Source organism: Plutella xylostella, chromosome 6, assembly GCF_932276165.1.
Source record: "Plutella xylostella chromosome 6, ilPluXylo3.1, whole genome shotgun sequence".
NCBI lineage: Eukaryota > Metazoa > Arthropoda > Insecta > Lepidoptera > Plutellidae > Plutella > Plutella xylostella.
In genome coordinates, this window is record NC_063986.1 from 3,504,405 (window position 1) to 3,525,951 (window position 21,547).

The 21,547-nt window shown below is 38.5% G+C and overlaps 1 protein-coding gene across 1 annotated transcript in view; it reads right to left on the bottom strand.

Moving 5' to 3' along the window:
- Nucleotides 1-1,429: 1,429 nt before the first annotated feature.
- The window catches only part of LOC105392306 (lachesin-like), a 37,266-nt gene continuing 17,148 nt past the window's right edge, over nucleotides 1,430-21,547 (bottom strand). Inside the window, exons 4-8 of the mRNA XM_048621823.1 lie at nucleotides 15,264-15,453; nucleotides 8,513-8,644; nucleotides 4,993-5,121; nucleotides 3,813-3,983; nucleotides 1,430-3,574 (exon numbers count right to left, since the gene is read on the bottom strand). Coding sequence (XP_048477780.1) covers nucleotides 3,192-3,574; nucleotides 3,813-3,983; nucleotides 4,993-5,121; nucleotides 8,513-8,644; nucleotides 15,264-15,453 — 1,005 coding nt within the window. The 3' untranslated portion in view covers nucleotides 1,430-3,191. The remainder of the gene's footprint in view (nucleotides 3,575-3,812; nucleotides 3,984-4,992; nucleotides 5,122-8,512; nucleotides 8,645-15,263; nucleotides 15,454-21,547) is intronic.

Genomic DNA, 21,547 nt, shown 5'->3' on the forward strand with positions numbered 1-21,547 from the left:
TTTTTAGAAATACAGTCTATGTGGTAAATCATAAGTAATTAAGTATGTCATCATCATCATCATGACCCATCACGTCCCCACTGCTGGGGCACGGGTCTCCTTCCAATGAAGGAAGGGTTTTAGGCCTACTCCACCACGCTGGCCTAGTGCGGGTTGGTGGACCCCAACACAAGCAAGCTTGTGCAGCTTGTGCTGAGAGAGTTGTCGAGTAAGTGGGCAACCCAACTGCCAGATGTTTTCAAGCTGCCCGAAGGCCTCTGACTAGGCTTAACGACTGCTGCCGAAGCAGCAACCGGGACCCACGGCTTGCCGTGATGTCCGAAGCACGGAAGCGTCCAGAAAAGAACCACTTGAAATCGGTCACCCATCCAATGGCTGACCGTGCCAGTTGTTGCTTAACCTCAGTGATCAGTCACGATCACTGAAGCCCGCTCGACTACGGACGCTTCCGCTCGACTACGAATTAAGTATGTATAATTTCTTAATACCTGTAGTAGATAGTAGTAGTACCTCTACCTACCTAATTTATTTGTATTGTTAGTTATAACATAATAAATCTTCTAGGTACTTATATGGTTTCTCCAAAACTTACATGCTTGGCTATAATTATCTCTACATTATTCCTACTCAGAACGACTGAACTGAACGCGTATCGTAGTTGCTTACGAAATTCACAGAGGGCAGCACTTGGTGGAATTCTCTACTGAAGCTTAAGTCTTGGGTCTGAAAAGTTTAGGACTCGAGTCGGTGGTGGCCAGAAGAGTGGAAAGTTTGTTTTTAAGGCCCCTTATTCATGATGCCTCAACGTTTATGAAGATATACTGCGTGGAATAACTTTTTAAGTTGCACTCGCGAGCAATGAAAAAGTTCCACTTACGAAATACCGCCTCTAAATGGCGTCTTTTTTTAATATATGTATATTTAATAATAATATTGTATACTAGTTGTTCCCGCTAGCTTCGCTTCGCCTTAAAAAGTTTTCCCGTGGGAATTTCGGCATAAAAAATAGCCTATGTTCTTTCTCAGGGTCTAGACCATTTATGTATACCAAATTTAAATGATAAATCCGTTCAGTAGTTTTGGTGTGAAAGAGTAACAGACAGACCCAGTTACTTTTGCATTTATAATATTAAGATAGGATATAATTTGGGTGATTCTCACTGGAACTTTTTAATTGCTATTGAGTGTAGTATGTCTTTTCAAAGTTGCTATAATTTTGCATGGGATGCACGACAGACAAGGTGAAAATTAAGTTAACTCGATTATACCTTGTGTCAGATTTGCTTACGATTTCTGTCACTGTTAGGTAGTGGTATTTTATTATATTATCTTACACTCTGTTAGCAAGTTTTTACAACAATCTCAACTGCGGGTTTTTGTTGGGTGGGTTTAAAACGAAACAACAAAACTATAATATTTGGTTACAAGTTTTATTTTAAATTTCATAAAATGATATCAACATCTTAATGTAAACATTGATAAATATATTCCTGTCAATACAGATTTATCATGAAGCAGATGTTTTGATTACTATTAACAAATACGTTATTACATACATTGATTGTCATTTTTATTGTCAACATTTAATCGTATTGTGACTACTTTTTATAGTTCTAAGTACATAGCAATTCGTTTATAAATTAACATAAATATGGAGCTGAAATTAAACGAAGTATCTACTTATAAAATAAATTAAATAGTACATAAACTTAATTAAAATAACCAATTCGGTAACAGTTCAAGTTTAAGATTAATTATTAATAGGGAAATTTAAAAAATAATGACCAGTTCCTCTCCATTATCCATTCTCCAAACATCTTTTATCAAAACTCATACAATATTCATTCAACACTAATATTTCTACAATAAATTCATCCATGTCGCTTACAAACTACGTTTCTGTGAAGTCCAAAAGGAACCCCATCGACCACTAAATTAATTTAAACGCATATTTGATTGTGCCAAATACAATAATACCAACACCCTATTCGGAAGACATAAATTTATTGTTACGATTAATTCAAATATTTTATATTTTACGACTAAAGTTTTAGTTTTCTATAACAAGCAGTAACTCTAGCTAGTGCATTGCTTTTTTTTTCTTTTGACTTCCGATTCCCGACTGGCCAGGCTTGGCAATCATTACAGCACATTCGGAATTCGTTTACCGAACTTTGTCTATGGCTTAACTCTACAATTCGATTGAAACCCCACTTTTCCACGCCAGCGAGTCGAACTGTATTTTTGTTCTATTTTTGAAATGCAACGCGGTGGCTGGCTTCACCAATATTCTCTGTTAAAATAGAAATGAAAAGTCTACTTTCCCGCCGCTCGTGTGCAACGATCGCCAATCACTAAGTTGCGTATAAAACTTCGTTGTTACTCAAAATTTAGGACTTAATCCTTCTCTGATTACGTTTAAAAGCTACGATTTTAGTTCAATGACGATTTATTTTGAAATATTCAATAACGTTTAAATATGATAAAATATACATTCAATTTACACATTTTATACAGCGAAACATTTTGTTCTATATTTTTTGGTCTCTATGTGTCTTATTATTTACTACAAACTATTTATTGTATTGTTTACAGTATGTATTGTCATGTTTAAGTTATTGTATTATACTTATGAATCTTATAATTTATAATATTATGAATAAAAAAACGTAGGTATAGTATATGAAATGATGTTACAAAATATCAATAATGACCAAATCACAATACCCATACTACATTCCTATTACAATGTTTCACATTACAAATTATAGCTAAAGTGGTACATTATGTCATACCAATTGATATGATAAAAGTGATATTATAATTTTAAAAAAGTCAAAAATTTATGTATATAATCATGTTATCAATATTTAAAAATTAATACTTTACGAAACATCAACATTGTAGGTAACAAGTCGATATTATGACCTTATTCAAACGTTTATTGTCATTTTTACAATTCATAAGGCTGAAACTAGTTATTACATTGAATTCACAATTTATTATCATTAAGTTTTTGATAAAACGTATTTACTAGTAACCATTAAGTATATCAATCCTAATCCATTATTAATCTATAACTTAACATTCTTATACATTCTCATACAAAATTCACTGTAACAGCCATTTGGATTATCAGTTAGTTCTACAGCTATACGTTCTGACACTATCAACAACACTACTCGCGACTTTTATACAGCGCTTGTGAGACAGACAAAACAAGTGACGGCGACCAATAGCGTCGCAGTATGCGTATGCGCACGGCCGTAGATGACTTGTCGTGGCGGGCCGGACGGCCGGACCTTCTGTCTCTCAGTTCTCTGCGCGTATTCATTGTACGTGCTATTTGCTTGTGAGCCATACGCGTTGACGTTGAAAAAGTTGAAGGCGTTGTTCAGTTCCGTTTGACGGAGGTCTCCGTCGATGACGTTTTGGTTGCCGCGGTCGTGCTGCTTCTTGAGGTGTCGCTTCGGCGGCCGCGACGTCGTTGTAGTTGACGTCGTCGGTCGCTGCGTCGTCGTCGTCGTTGTCGTGGTAGTTGTCGTTGTCGTTGTCGTCGTCCTTTGCGGCGTCTCTGTTGACGTGAAATGTGTTTTGGTTATTTTTCAGGAAGTCTTAATAACAATGAAATGAAATGTACAAAAACTATTTAAAATAACATAACATACGTATCACGCAATCGACCTAGATTTGTCAACCACGCGCGGTCATTCATCCTACGGGCTTCACTCTTGATTTATTCCCCAAACATCACAAAGGCTTTCTCGACAACAGGGGCTTTGTAGCAACAATTGATAACAAGAACTACTGACCTTTCAGCATAATAGTGCCCTCGGCCTTCGCATATCCGTTGACGGCGCCGCAGGAATACTCGCCGAAGTCGCTCTTCTTCAGTCGAGTGATAGTCAAGTTCATACGGAGAGCGTATTCGTTCAGTATCTCTTCCGATATCACGTACTTTGAGCCGTTGAGCAGCTTGCCACCTACAGACAAAGAAAGGGTCAGTGAACTGGGTTATGCCGAATGTAGCTGAGAATTTTTGGCGGAATATTTCGTTGGTTACGCTTTTATCAGTTTTAAGTGAGCTGTAAAAAATATGTTTATCTGGTTGCTTGTATTGTGCTAATGGTAAGGTACTATTGTTTACTAAAGTATTCAGAAGTGTTCATCAACCGAACCTCATACGTTTAATTATATATTTCTGCGTTGCAACGCTATACATCGTAAATTACGTATATTTTAATTAAACTACAGGCATATGATAGCCAAATTATTATTTTTACCACAAAGGACAGTTTCAATAAAGTTTTTAATCCGGCCCTAGTATCCCTCCCTTCACCGAAACCTCTATAACGTACGCTTATTACTTTGTTACATCGAAATAAAACGTGAATCTTATTTTTTATTGCCCGCAATGACGAGCCATAAGCACGATTTTCCCGTTTACGTCGTATAAAGGCCTCTCAGCGGCTTCCTACCTCTTATAGAAACGGGATAAAGGCCAATTTGGAAAAAATATTTATGTAAATGTTACGCAAAATTCTTATTTGTTTCGATGTTATCGAGCTGTGTGTGAAACTGTGATAAACTTACTTACATAGTATCTATTAGATATTAACAATGAGTATATTTAGTGGAGCGGTGGAAGCTCAGTTAGGTAAGAAACCCGCTTATCACGTAAGAGATACGGGTTCGGATCCCAGCGTTGACATAATATGTACCAATAAGTTCATTGGAAGTTCCAAATTTCATAAAAAAAATCTCCATCTGTTTCTCGTGTAAGAATAAGAAACATTCAGCCAGTTACAAACTTTCACGTTTATTAATAAGAAACACTAAGCACCAGCTCTGCTTCATCAAACTCGGTTAGATCATAAATAGGGATTGGTTGCTGACTTTCGACACATCTGTGAAGAATTTAATATGAAGATTGATGATCTAATCAATTGTTATGATCTAAGCGAGTATGATGAAACTGGGGCTAAACCATACCTCCAGAGGAGCGGGCGCGCTGCCACGTGTTGAGGCTCTTGGGCGCGGCCTCCACGTAGCACAGCAGCGACACCTGCATGTCGGCCGCGCGCAGCACCACCGGCGACGCCACGCGGACTAGTGGAGCGACTGCGGAGTATTCATCAGGTTAGTTCTTGGAGATGGTTACTCTTCCAGTATTACCTACACTCACGACCAATTAAAAATTCCCAGTGAAAATAGCACCAAATTACTCCTAAACGGAAAAGGCTAGCTGAAGCTGACGCCGTCAGCGATGTTGAAATTGTGAAATTCTAAATTAAATGTTTTAAAAAATAAGTGTCCACATTTTGTAAGTGGAATTTTTTCATTGCTTGTGAGTGTACAACCATAACCACTATGTCCCCTAGCTAGGGTAACCCAGACAACGGCAGATAGAAGATTAGACAGTGGCGTGACTTTGGACTAGGGATACGGGTGAAGTCCACAAGAAATAAATAATTACTGTCCGTACAGGCTTTCCATAAATTCCCTGTTTATGTTTTGATATATACATAGGGGCGACGCGACATCTAACGAGTACAGGTTAGATTGCGGAGTTCGTCAGGGTGGGCTCACCTCGCCGGACCTCTTCAATCTGTACATCGACGACCTGATTCGGGGTCTGCGGAGCACCAATGTCGGCTGTCATATTGGGGGCGTTTGTGTAAACAATCTCAGTTATGCGGACGACATGGTGCTCCTCAGCCCCTCGATCAGGGGTCTGCAGAAACTACTTTCGGTCTGTGAGCATTATGCAAATGCGCATGGACTGAAGTACAACGTGTCGAAGACCGAAATGCTGGTGTTCAGAGCGGGGAGGGGTCCGGAGAGGGTGCCCGAAGTCGTTCTGGATGGGGCACCGGTTCGGGTTGTGCAGCAGTTCAGATATCTCGGCCATATACTGACGAGTGACCTCAGGGATGCCACTGACATAGAGCGTGAAAGACGGGCACTCTCGATCAGATGTAACATGCTTGCCCGAAGATTCCACAGATGCAGTGAGCAAGTTAAAATAACTTTATTTAGGGCATACTGCCAGTACATCTACACTGGGCATCTGTGGATCAACTGGTTCTACCTTTTTTGGCATAAGATTTTTTTGCCTTATCTCGTATTGCATAGTAACGTTTGGTCAAAGTCTCGTTACGCCGAAAATCGTATGGCATAAATCTCGTTTGGTAAAAAGTTATTTCGCATAACATTGTTTAGCCTAATAATGGTATGGCCAAATCTTGAATAGCCTAATAATGCTATGGCATAGGTTTATACAAAGTAATAATATTCGTTTGGCTTTAACTTTGACGGAGCGTCTCCCTACATAGCGCAAACTGGTGCCTTGTATTGTTTCCGCTGTTTGGAAAACGCTCCGCTCCGCTTCGCTGCGCTCCGCTTTGGTTTTGATGAACATGTGCACCTAACACGCTCCTCCTAGCTTTGCTCGTCGTCGCACCTATTTTTAGGTTTCGATCTCATGGGGTTTGTAATAATTATATTGGTCGTTAACTTTCGATTTTTTGATCATACAATATCGTGATTTTCGGGATGTAGGAGAAAAATACCACAATTTGTACATTTACTACATACTTAATACATTATTTATTAAGATAACATTAGGATAAACAAGATTATACATAGGTATAGACGAACATAAATTTGAGCAAACGAAACTTAGGTGTTTAAAGATTGTGCCTAAAGAGTTTTAGACGAAACGAGCCTTATGCCACATAAGTCTTGGCAAAGTGATGGTTCGGCCAAAAAAGTTTAGACCATACGAGTTATGCGAAATGAGTTTTGGTCAATAAAGATTATGCCAGATGAGCGGAACCCGGATCAACTACACCCGGAAGGCGATGAGCACCATGAGGGTGCAGTATAATGACGCATACCGCACCCTCATGAGGCGGCCGCGGTACTGTAGTGCGTCGGGCATGTTCTCTGAGGCGGGAGTGCCTGACTTCTTCGCAGTCCTGAGGTCACGTATAGCGACATTCTGGTCGGGGCTGCGCAGCACTGGGAATGCAATACTGAAAGTGGTAAGTGAGGATTTTAGAAATCCATTCTACAGACACTGGCTCTCTGTTCATCAAGACGCAAATCGAAAATAAAAATGACCTTACCTATGTAATAGGTATATGTATGTTTAAACTGATAATAATTGTAATACTACAATTTAATTTATTTGTGTAAGTACGTTTGTGTTTATGTAATGTGTAATATGGGTGTCTAGCCTGAAATAAATGACTATTTATTATTATTTTATTATTATATATTTTTTTATACAAAAAATACCTATGTTAAAATCAAAAGATAAGACTTGAACACTAAACGTATAACTCCATTGGAACTCCAGCTCTTAGCCTGCGCTGTAACAAACTGATGTCTAAGTTAGTGATGTTAGTGACTGCCAACAACTGTGTTTATGTAAGTTACTGAGTACTAAGTTCAAGTTTACGTGAGTGAAACTAGGTGCAGCGGGTGAGACAAGCACTTATTGTTCCTTCACCTATGTACACATAAGACATATACCTAAATACATAGAAACTAGCCAAACATAAATAGTAAAGGAAGTTGACATAATGTCGTCTTTTAGTAGATAGCGCACCAAGGTACAAAAACACATAAGATTTCGTACCCACATACAAATATTCGGTATTCTTAAAACGAGATAGGTGACCGATCCAAGCGGTCGATTCTGTATATCGCATCCAATTATCTCTAAATACTATCTTCTAACTCAAGGAACCGCTTTAAAGATGTCCAGATAACTTCCAATATGGTTCACAATAAAAGAGAAATACGTCTCCAAGCTATGGTTTTCTCGGGCAAAAAACGTTTTTAAACGGTTCCAGTGGAATAAATGGTTGGGTATAAGAGTGCGGTTTTTTCATTCGTAAACAATGAGTATGGTGGAAATAAGTGGAGTGAAATAATGTTGGGTCTTCCAAATGCGATCTGTTTTGAGGAGGGTGCGAACGTACGATACGAGTTTAATTTTCTAAGTGACGACCTGATAGGAAGCAATGATCTATGTAACAAAATGTGAGCTTTATTCTGATGGGGCAGTCTTTTTGATATTTATGTCGCATCTGGAAGCATATAAAATCTAACTTTGTTTGATACAGAGAACGAGAATTTAGATTTAAATAAACTGTAACGACTAAGTTCCTCCTTTTAAACATTCCAAAAAGAAAGACTTTATAATTTTGACTTGTGTTCTGTATTTACACTCACATATTTATTTCAATTAACGCACCATGCGTAGAAATATAATATCTGTATTTATTGCACAAGCACAGGCACAGGCACAGGGAAGGCACAGGGAAGCAGCTAGTATTTTATAGTGAGTATGATAACTGCGGTTACGACACGGGTTCGTTATCCACGTCGATAAACTCGCGCGTTAAGTATATGGCGAATCACGATATAGTTACTATTGTCTACATCGATAACGAACCCGTTTACGACACAGAGAGAGATACTATATTTATATTAAACTCACAATGCACAGCCACGTCGTATTTTCTGCTCTTGGTGGGCGGGATGCCGTTGGCCGCGATGCACAGGTACGTGCCCATGTCGGCGCGCTGCAGCCCCCGCAGCGTCAGCGACGGACCCACGAAGTTCTCTACCACTGTGGACAAAAGTGAGGGTTAAGGGATATGCTAAGTTATTTTGCGATACTCGGTTCGAACATAACAAGGAATTAGTTGATCAATTATACGATATCTTCATATTAAATTGTTAAGTGATGTGTCAACAACTAATCCCTGGTTATGATCTAACCGAGTATCGCGACACCGGGCCTAAACCTTGAGGGGATAGAGTCAACTCGCTGCAGCCCGCGTAATGTCAACGACGGACCCACGAACTTTTCCACCACTGTGGACAGAAGTAAACCTTGAACGGATATTCACAAAAGCAATTTTTTTATTGTGCCAAGTGTCAATCTCCGCGAAGAGTCAGTGCCGGACCAATGAAGTTTTCTACCATTGTGGACAGAAGTGAGCTAGTTTTAAAGTTGAGGACATATGCACAAAGGTTAATTTGTGATTGAGCCAGAGCCTCATGTTGCACCTCACTGAAATTTGGCGCCCTTAACCCGTGCTGAAAACTGAAGGCAGCAATTTTTTTGGATTTATTTGACGTAGACAAAAAATTATTCAAGATTTGTAATCCTACTTATAAATATCAATTTAAAAACTTCACACAAGAGACGTAACCTACCTGCGTCATCAACTTAAGAAGCCTTATAAACTCCTTTCAACATTTTTCCGGTCTCGTTGTGAAATCTCTACAGAATACTGACAGTGAGCTAATTACACAAACGACCAGCTCTGTCAGGCCTCCCGCGTCTCAGGGACTACCTGCCTCCCGTAATTAAACTGTATGAGTTGAGTTTATTGCATTATGTAAGTAAGTATTCTATTATATACTCTGTGGAGGTATATGTATGCACTTGGCTGTCTTGAGTTGAACCTATGTGCATTTCCCCGAGGTCTAAACTCCCTTCCTAAGCTTGGACCATTTCCTATCACGCTGGTCCACTGCGGAAACCCGCAGTGGGTTTACTCTTTACAAATTTAAAAGAACAGTTTGGGTATGTTACTTAAATCATATCGAACACTTTCAAGGACAGTGTTCAAGAGATGTCTAATGTCTATAAAATTTCAAAAACAATTCTAGACATCCGTTATTACTCAACTGTACATTTTCTGGTGGCAGTGCAGTATTTTCATATACTAAATCACTGTCTAAAGACGTAGACCTATTCAATATTCCGACCTGAAACTGTTGAACACAGTGAGTCCCTTGGAGTCTCCTGGAGCTAATAATTGAATCAAAGCGGAGCCGCGACGCCGTCACCGTCTACCTCCGCACCGAAACTTAATCACATTACTTACTGAATCAGCATCGCTAATTGACGATTAGTTAATCACTAGTTAGCTACCTGGCTCGTTTTGAACCCCGGATTGGAGGAAAGGGGTTTTATTTTACCGTGTCTTATGTTGAGAAGTTTGAAACATATTTCAGATATGAGTTCTCTTAGAATGTTTCATCAAAATTGGTACAGACAATCAATATTTTTATTTGGTCCTTAGTGTATCGGTTACATATTTTATTTACCCGACAACGTGTGTCAAAACGTCTGATAAAATTCCAACCTGTATGTGATTTATATAATATGACTGTACTTATATATAAATAAAACTTATATTACTTATGTAAAAATTGAGATTTTTCAAAACAAGAACAATTTTACTTTACAATCGGAACCCACAAATCATGAAATAAGAAACCACGTGTTCACCACTCCGCCCGCGGCCGCGTCCCGAGCTAATACGACGTAAACTCGTTGAGCAGCTACATTTGACTTAATTAAACAGCTTACTATAAAACACGGGGATTATTACATTAGCGCAACGACTTGTGTGAATTTCACTCATTATAATTTAATCGCGTTATATTCAGTAAAGCTTGATATATTGACGCCGTTTTCGGAGTGATTTATTAATGTAACTGATTAAATTCTGTTTGGCTTCGTTTCTTTCAATGGCAAGGCTGTTTTAAAGCTGCACTAGCCTGGCAACTTGAGGTAGGTACTTATACTTGTAGGTACCTTTCAGCGTAGTATGGAAGGATGATCTATGATAACTTATGATGTATTGTCATAGTAAAAGCCATGAGTGTGTGTGAAGTGAACTACAATTATAGCTATTAGGTTCAAGAATATTGTACCATCTAATCTACCATAACCACAACCCATCAAAATATGAAGACGTTAATCTACCGGCAAATATTAATAATGTCTCAACTCAAGATACTCAGGCACTACAAATAGGCCTATAAACAAATCGTAAAATGCTAAGCCGCAACCGTCAGTTACAAGTTGCCAGCTATACGTCACATGCGAGAACCAACTTTATAACCCGTTAATAAAATACAATTTCATAGAAGCCGCCCTCCGGAATATTATAAGCAATATACACGTACAGTCAGCCGCAAGGCCAGCTGAAATATTTGATTTACTTTCCCAAAAATATAAATGTAAATAAATAATGTAGGTGGACATTCATAAGAAGCACTATGCCCAGGAGTGGGATGGTATGCCAGAAGCTATTTAAAAGGTACTAGGTACCTTATAACAAATTGACTGTTTAAAATATAATGGTGACGAAAAACTTAACTACTTACACATTTACTGATCACCCGAACTATTTTAAGAAAAAAAACTTACTGAGTTTATTAAATGAAACCTTTCACGATATTATTAAATATACTTATTAAACTTATTGCTATACCCTACTGCTTTGTTTTTTACTACTTTAAAACTGGATTGATTGTAAGATTACTTTCCTGCTGTGCCAGACTGTACTTCCATACAAGCCGGTTTTATATGGCACCCCGAGATTTAGGATCACTGCAATAAAGTTTTATTTCCAATCCAATTAACTTGACAGCAGCTGTTGTGACATATTCGCGATTTAATTATAACTGAAAGAGCTGTTTCCCGTAATTATATGCCTTTTAACCGACTTCGAAAAAATGAGTAGGTTCACAATTAGTCTGTTTGTATGTTTGTTTTTATACGATATTTATGTACCGAGTTTGATATATATTTTTTGATGTTTCAGGTTTACTTCAGGGGTGGACCCATTACAACTAAATCCCCTACGGGAGGCAAAACAGGTAAAATGGTGTAATTCTATTCTATACTTTGTTAGGATTTTGGAAGCACCTGTAAAGTGTAAAAGTTGGATTACGCTCAAAACCTCAGAATAATAACGCTCGCTGCGCAATAAAACAGTTCTAAATTCAAAATAATCTTGCAACAGCGTCACACGTGTAGCTAAACAATTAAAACTTTACGTTCCTTCGCAGTGAAGTTTGACCGAAGCTGAATCCGAGTGCATGCCTCCGTCTGAGTCTTACTTTGTAATGTAGTTTCAAATAACTTGCGGGGCAAAATATTACATAAAATGCTGGAGAAATTAAAAGCGTGTGCCGAGCCAAGCGGAAACAGTATTAAGCGTTCCAGAGCGAGTTCTAGTAATTTAATCTTATGTACGTTATTTTTTTCATTTTATAGTTCCCGAGAAATTACACTAAAGGCAGTTTATCAATACAGCGTTATTAAAAAATGGTTAAAAACACTTCAAATTACGCAATTTCGCAGCGAAAGCCGTGCGGAAAATGAAACAGTGGAAATTGGGACAAAGAGGAAAAAGAACAGTCAGTCAGTCGCCACGCGATGGTTATTTAGTGGAGCGTGTATTACACGTCCAATTAATACAAAGGCGACCCACACCGCTCTGTTAGCTATTACGATCCCTCTGTTTACGTAGGGCCTCCAGTCTTTTGTTTACGCTTAATGGCTTAAATAAAACGGGTCAAATTCGCTAAACAAACCTCGCGAAAACGACTTAAGGACCCCACCGGGAGCCGCAAATTTTACACCTAATACCTTTAATTTAAAGCATAAATTGCATAAGCGGATTACAACCGATTTACGGGCCGTGTGTGTTTAGAACGACTAGTCCTATAATAGCTTTAAACTCTCGCCTTTTCACCTACTGTTTGTGAGGGAATGTCATTATAACTATTCGAGATAACGGAGTTTCGTCGACCATGTTCCGCTGGGTTCGTTTAATTTCCTGAGCAAGGTTGGATTGTAGCTTCGTTTTGTTTTAACCAGTAATTTCGTCTTTTCAACAAGCTTTTTTCCACGGAAATGAAATTTTGTTATGACGTCAAAGATCCTATTTACTTTTGTGACGACGACGGAATATTGACAGCCCATTCATGTGAAAACTCGGAGATACCGAAACGTAGAAGAATAGCCGCTGAGGGCCCTAAGCAGACATTCATGAAAATTATTCGTTCGTTCATTTTTATAGATATTTGTGGTGTAGTAATAAGTCGGTAAAAGATGTCCTTTTTACACGGAAAATATTTTAGCTTCGAGAGCAAGCACCTAATGTGACAAGGGTATCTTGGAGGTCACAAAAAGCGTTTGCTACTTTCTTTTATTATTCGCATCCACAAATGTAGAAGTTCGTCTTATTCTTCTGGAGCTAATAATAATATTCGATGCGATATGGTACAACATCCATCAAAGTCTCGATTCGATCCGTCACGTAACTCACGTATTGCAGACGTGGTACATTATTCCGCTTCAGTTTGAGGGACTATATCTTAATAAATCGCTTATTCGAGTATATCTCCAGTGTTGTAGCCGCAAGAACACCTGCGCCCCGGTGGCCCTTGAATACAAAGTAACGTCTATTATTTCTACTTTTCTTTTTAACCACTTAGTCCCATTTCCCCGACGAGGATAAAATTCACAAAAGAGAAAATATAGATTTAATATCGGTCTTTTATGGAAATGTTTTGTTTTAGGGTAGGTTTATTAGATTTTATCTGTGTCACAACATGTTAGTCACATAATAACATATTACACGGACGACAGGGTGATTAGTACCTACAAGGTAATCAACAGTCAAAAGTTTAGTACCTACTTTTATTCAACCACTATCAGCAAAGGTACAGTGGGCAGGAGGGCATCCCACACTACATACTTCTACTCAAATACGATCAGCCCACTACCACTATACTTCTTTCAGTAATTTTATTTCCTCAGCGGCCACGGGTTCTTTATTGACGTAGAAAAATAAAATTCACTATAATATCACGAACCGCCATAAATACGGCGCCTGATTGGGTAAAAGTGCATTTATCGACGTCGATTAAGAACCTGTGTAGCGGCCGTAGATAGTTCAGATGAAGGCTAATTTTCCCAAGACAAATCAAGAATACTCACCTTTTACCTATAAGGTTTATTTAGCTATATTATTAATAGGCAGTAGTGTAACGTTATTTATTTCTTCCAAATAAATAACTTACATCATAATAATTAACTTCATAATTTAATTGTAAATTCCCTTTTTAAAGGTATCGACTTTATCGATAACCTAATCTTCGGCGTCGATAATTCTTCAAATTATCGACGCGTTCCCATCCCTAGACAGCGAAGCGGTCTTTTGTTCTTGTCCCCACTATCGCGGCAGCCCCACTCGGTGACCACTGGCTCTCGATCATTCGTCCACGGGCTACGGCATCGACTGCGCGTGACCCTACCTCACGGCGGTCCTCTAGGTGCCTAGCCCGCTCTAAAGTGTCGAATGACCTAGACTTTACCAGTGGTTGCCTTGTGCGTGTCTTCCCCAATATCGGGTAAGTGTGATCAGACTTGCTTAGCTCATTTTAGGAACCTATTTGTGTTTTAAACGTGTACTAATGTATTTTAAAAGTGTTAATTTAAATTTGTTTAACGTAGCTTCCTTTCTTGTTTTATTCGCTTGCTTACGCGCTAGCTAACTTAACTTACTGCGCACTTATAACAGCCAAGATGGCGGATATGCAATTACGCATTATCATTTAGATGTTTCATCAGCTTTTTTATTTCTTTTATTTTAATTACGCTAGCTTGCCTAAATGCATTAACGTAGTTTTATTCCAAATTATGCTGCAGCTAGTGTACCGCTTTCGGCCTTTCCTTATTATTACTATTTCTTATTTAATTAATGTTAGGTATTCCGTTCTGGTTTCCACTGCCGCCTCAATCAAGTTAGATTAGGTGCTCTTCTGTAGGTTTTGATGACGGTATGTGGAACCTAGATGATAACTGTGTACTGATGCGTTGGATTTCTATCTATTCCAGGGTCCACGGTACGGTTTACCTACTGCACGTAACTACCTACTTCTACGGCTCGCCCTCTACGTGCTGGTTCGGCAACCCCCTACCTCCGTGTTGCTGACCACGCCGCGCAGCCGAGCTACACGCCACGCGCACGCAACGGCCACGTGACCCGCCTGCCTACCTACCTGGCCACTGGAGAAGAGGACTTCCACGCCGGTCGCGTTATCGGGATTCCACGCCGATACTCTTCGACTCAGGGGAGTCCCTATCCGTGCCAACTGAAAACTGACTGATCGTGTAGTGTAGGCCTAACCCACGTTGACCTATAAATAAATTTGTGTCAAGCTGAACCCTGGCTTCTCATTTCTTCTCTCCTCTTAGCTAGCCATTTTCATAAGCGCGACAGTAGGTACACCACTCTCTTATATTCAAGGTTTCCTGTAAGAAATCGCTCTTAGCGATAAGGCCGCCTATTGATAATTGCTCCTAGTTTATAATATATATATTTTGTTACTGTGGTAACCAATAAAGTTAAATTCTATTCTATACTCACCTTTAACCTGTTTCCCGTTGTCATCCCTAAACACGATGGCGCGGCCTCCGTTCCTCTTCCACGAGATGATGGGCTCGGGCACCCCGGTGGCCCGGCACTTCAGCTCCACGGAGCCCCCCTCTGGGGCACTGACCTCGGAGCCGTGCGTGTCCGCGATGTCTGGCGGGATCACCACGGAGAGGTGACCCATCTGGTGGCGGGGGCAGTGGGTTAGTGGAGATCTTTGTGGATTGGTGGTTGGAGTTGTAGTGAGAAAAAGATGAAAGGGTAGTTAAATTATTTATATTTTTTAATTTATTAGGATACATTTAACTCCTCAAACTTCTGTAAGCTTATGATATGTCTATATGCTTGTATGGTGTGTGTCTGAAGTGTGCGTTAAGTGTAAAAAGTGTTTGTTTAATACATAATAATGTCAATTGTCATATTGTAATGACACCATACACATACACTCACACAATATAACATATTATGTAGATACTGATATAATCATTCATAACATTAAAACAAAAGATTTATTTCCGTTTTCATCACCTGAAACTTAATAGAACATATTTAATGCACTATAACAAAAATAAATTTAAAATATAAATATTTATTTGCCGCATTGATACAAAGCTAAAGGAAAATAAAACAACGTCACTCAATCATGTTTACTGGCCCCCAGGGAAATCATTTTAAATAACTTTTTGTCTTGCGTTTCAAATTTAGACCAAGTAATTGTTTATGCGGATAATAAATTGAGGGCAATGAACGTAATCAACACAAGTATTACGCAACTCATACTTATTCAGCTTGTGTCTTATAAAGGGTCTTATACTGATACAGATAAAAATTGAGAAGTACAGTGCAGTATTGAAATGTTAATAATGTTATGTACAATGTTATAAATAAACAGTTTGAAACTAAAGCTAAAACTATTTTAAAACAGTTTAAAAGAGCTAAACAAATTCAATTGAGTGTTAATTTTGAAAGTGCTACGAAATTGTCGTAGCGCCGCGTAGCACCGTCGTAGCACCGTAGCAAACTTGTAGCGTACCTAGCGAGGAAATGTGACTTTATTGTGCAGTACAAAGCCATAGTCCACGAGATTTACATTCCTTTGATAAAAACTATCTTATTTTTGTGAATATTTTTGCCAGTGTTAGTTTCAGGGTGTTATGTAACAGTGCCTAACCACGACATCTTTGTTGACGTAGTTGTGTGTTTTATGTACGTTATACGAATCATATTGCCGTGTGTTTAACGTCCATTACGTGATCTACGTTGCGTCGATAAAGATAAACAGCTGATTACAGTCACACCCACAAAAAAAAATACTTTACATTTAAAAAAATTAGTGTTAGCTACTTTATACATCTAATTGTGTCTTTACAATAACCATACGCACACTGCGTCAGTTAAACAATACAGCAATGAAGTAGTTAGTAATACATTCAAATTTATCTGTATTAGGTGGCATAATTCCCGGGTTTCACCTAGATCGTTTCCATTACCATCAATTACAGTAATAATGTGATCATGTGACGTCACTGTTTAGCGCTGATAAAGTGGCCACTGGTTATCTATTAGGTGCGAGTGTACCGAGAGATAAGTCATATATGATAATGGCTATGCGTAATACAGTGGTTGTGAGTCATAGTTAGATCGAATTACATAATTATATTATATGTATCTCACACCCAGAGGGGTAAGCAAGGACTATGGATCTCTAAGTGCAACGAACCTGTCCGCATTTTTATCATTAGATATCAGTCAATAGTCGTCGTGCGACGCCCTGCAGCCCGCTAGAAAGATGACTTTGTACATAGTGAGTGGATGAGGAAGGCTGAGGACTGTCTGTATTTTAGACAGTATGTCCAACTAACTACTTTAACACGCCTGCCAATCGTGGAGATTACGGAAAAAACCCTCCAGTTTTGCAGGAGGCCTATATCCTTTAGCGTAGTAATATAGGGCTGTGTGTAACTTTGATTGTGTCTACCAATTTAGATTATACAGGGTGTTGCAAAAAGGGCATACTAAGCCGAAACGTACATGTGCAGCATGGTATATCTATTATCTATTCTATAAAGTTTTTCTATTCTATTCTATCTAAGCCTGAAACTGAAATCAGAATTTGAAAATTCGCGAAATAAAATTTTCATTTTCCATAGAAACTTTGTTGGTCAAGTGATTTTTACTATGGAAAATAATATTTTTTTTCGCGAATTTCCAAATTCTGATTTCAGTTTCGTGCTTAGATATACCTACTATGTCAAATAAATATTATGTCTTCAATGAAGACATAATATATTTTTTTAATCTTATTCAATCTGCACATTTTTATAACCTCCCTATTTTACGATGAAGGTACATACAATTTTTAATAACAAGTTGCTTACGACATCGGTTACAAAAGAGTTCAATGTAGTTATTGCGTGTCAGATATTAATAGACGACATTTACCGAACATTACACCGGGAACAATGGCTAATAGACTCATTATTGTATTGCGAGGGCACAGTTATATTACTAAATTGTGATTAAAAAACAAAAAAAATATTTTAAACTCTATAAGACAATTAGGTGTTTCAAATTTGAAGGGGACAAATCTATACACTAGCAAGGAATGAAAAAGTTCCACCTGACATTGCCATCGCTGTTCCATATTATATCAGTGGAACTACTTCATTGCTCGTGACTGAACTTCGAATGCAACTAACTAAAAATAAACCGGCCAAGTGCGAGTCGGGCTCGCGCACAAAGGGTTCCGTAGCTTAAATCAACCTATCTCAAAAACTATAAGAGATACTTTGATCAAACCAAAAATCGTTGAAAGAGTTAATTAGCATGCATCACCTCTATTTTTTTTAGAATTTTATACCCCGTAGTTATAAAAATAGAGGGGGGGGGACATACTTTTTACGACTTTGAGAGCTGATATCTCAAAAACCGTTCACTTTAAGAAAAATGTTTTTTAGAAAACTTTATATCATTTTAAAAGACCTTTCCATTGATACCCCACACGGGTATGTACATCGAAAAAAAAAAATTCATCCCTCAGTTACATGTATGGGGGGCCCCACCCCCAATTCTTTTTTTTACTATTTAGTGTCATATTTTTGTAGCGGTTCATACAACACATATTCCCATCAAATTTCATCACTGTAGTACTTATAGTTTCCGAGTAAATCGGCTGTGACAGACGGACAGACGGACAGACGGACATGACGAAACTATAAGGGTTCCGTTTTTGCCATTTTGGCTACGGAACCCTAAAAAGCGATTTCCCCACACAAGAAAAGCGTAATATTTTTACATAAGAAATCTGATCTACGGGAACTTTTAAATCAAATGTGACTCGCACTTAGTTATTTTACCGACACATTTGAGTTACAGTAACTTCTGTACAGCAAGTCAAAGTGCAGACGCTGGAACTGACGATTAACTTGGACTCTAATGTCTTTAAGATGGGGCTTAAAATGTCTTGCCGTTTCTTTTTACAACGTTTTATTTTACAAATTTATTTTTACTCGTTTCACCCGTGATTCAGCTATTCAATTTTATTTCCTGTAAGTCTGTGTTCAATATTGACTCAGTAGTTATGTTATTATTATTTTGACATTATGATGATACACAGCCAATAAAATAGAAAAAAAACTTAGTTCTATAGTTTTTAACTAATCTCAAACTATATCTTGCTTCTAGGCGAAATGTTTGTTGGACGAAATATTCTGTAGGCTAACAACAGTTCATGGGTCAATCAAATATTGATGGCCCATTTCAGAATCTATCTATTTATTTATTTATTTATTTTAGGAAAACTTACAGCACAATTTAAAGGTATAACAATAGAATGAGCAGTAAAAGGCCTTTTACAAGTTTTCACTGATAGAAATAACTTAATAATATTTACGCTAATACAAAGTAGCAAACTAAAGTAGGTCTGATCTATTATAATACTAAATACATTTGGTGGTTTCTGCAATCAGTAACTACCCAACGTGCTTCCGTAACGCACTTCAAAGCAACTTTCTACGAATAAATTACACTTAACAAATGTTTAAAACATACCATTCACAAAACTAACTAGGTTATATCCGTATTTCAAAGAGTGTACGTTAAAAGTGTCATAAATATAATACATTTCCCTCTCACAGTAGCGTCGCAGTGTAAATTCTTATTCGGGCAGCCTCGTGTCACATGAATTTTGCAAATTCTGAGTGCAACACCGCTTCGCATCCACGAATTAAACGAGAGGAATAGACACTACTCAACATGTATAACGCTACAGCTAGAACCGAGGCTTTTATGTTTAATTCTGACTGCGAACCATTTGCTAATCCAGATTATACACACTTTGTTTTCAGTCTCTTTTCATAAACCCGCCGCTGCAGACTTATCAATGTGCAAGCCCACGCCGCTTTAATTAAAAAAGATAAATGACAAAGGAGACGGAAATTCTCCTTACATATTTTTCTGTTCAAGGACTCTTTTTATTCAATTTATCATATCACATATATTATATACGCTTCATGACGCGTTCTTGTAAAAGAAGTGAGACGTGTTGTTTAGGCGAGTCACGTGCCGCGATCCTGTGTCCCGGCGGCGTGACAGCTACATTCCGCCGCGCGTGAGTCGGCATCAACAGGTAAGTGACTCATTTATTTCGCAACTAACACACACATACACTATCCGAGCTCTTCCACAGAACATGCGGATTCCTGACATCCAGTTCGCTTTACATAAAAACCCTGACTCTATTACAAACGACCTTCATAACTACGCCTGTTTTATATCCAACTCCTCTGCCACAGACAGCAATATTGTCGCGCCAAAGAATAGCTGTCTCGTTTTTGTGAGAAAGCAAGTCATATTTCATATTTTTATCCTCTCTTGCATACTTTCGTAATAGACTGTTAAAGAGGAAGCGTGTCTTGGAGATACCTCGTGTTTGAAGGGGCTCGGGCAGGTTTGGATTGATTGCGGGTGTCTTTTGAAAGCGTTTCGGCGTCCATACACATCGATCTCCGCCCGTGAGTCGCATTACTCACCACGTCCAGGGAACGTTTTTCCGCGCAATGACTCGCCAGTCCCGAGCCTCCAATTATTCGACGCAACAGTCGGCCGACAGCCGGCATGATGGACGAGCGACGTCTCTTTATTACTTTTCCTCGCACGCTTGACCCTGTCCTGTCTTGCCATTGTTTCGGCATTGTTCCCCGTTTAGGTTTCCTTACAGGCCTCACAGCAGAGGAAAGGGAAAGCTTAACAGATTTCTGGAGCTTATCTTTGGTTTTCATGTTTTTCCGGCTAAGTATATTTATTATTGTTGAGTAGGTAGATCATTTTTATGATATTCGAAATGGATTGAAACATGCACTAGTATATTGATAGTGTAGCACGTATTTTGGTCGTGGTAAATGCTCTTATGAAAAAACAAGCACCCGCGGCGCACCTGCGTCGTACGTAACAAAGAACTCTAACGTCTGTCGATTTTCGGCTAAGAAATATTTCACTTGTTGATTCTTCTCTCAAGCTCACCCACTTACCTACTTTTATGTATTATTTATTTTACTTCGGCATAAGTTTCTCGTTCTCAGTTTGCTTACTCAATAACGTATCACCACGGAAATAGAGGGTGCGTGTATTCTTATGGAAATGACACTATTTATGGTACAATGCGTAAACTCCTTTTATGTTTTTAAGCCTCAACGAAAAAACTGGGATAAAAATGTTTGCTGATGTTTTTACAAAACAAAGAAAACATTTAAAGTATTCAGTAATTGGGAACAAAGACGAGGCCACAAAATGTTCAAAGCAAAATTGTAGCGGTCACCTGTCGCGGAGATAAGCCGCCGTACGCCTAAATCTATTACAACAATATACAAAACAAAGGAGCTCAAGCCTCACTTTAAACAGTATTATGGAATAGAGGCTGCATATTTATAACGTGCCTCGAGCGCAAATGATGAGTTCACATTTTACGGCTTTAAGGTGAATTCCTGTGAGGAATTCCTGGGGCGCTTGCTCTAAATGTTTGCTAGTAACGTTAGTTGTGACATCAGGGGGTAACTATGTGTCGAAGAATGTGTTTATGTTGCCAAGAATGAAGCTCCTTAGAGATGCGGCATTCCTCCCGAGCGGCGAAATGCTCGTCTCTTTACTGCTTTATCCTAACTAAGTAATAGTTGTTGTTTCCGAAAACCGTCGGCTGCTTACCGAGCTAAAACTCTCGAATACTCGACGTCAAAACCCTTTTGATCTTAATAATCAAATTATGAAAATGGTAAAACGAATAA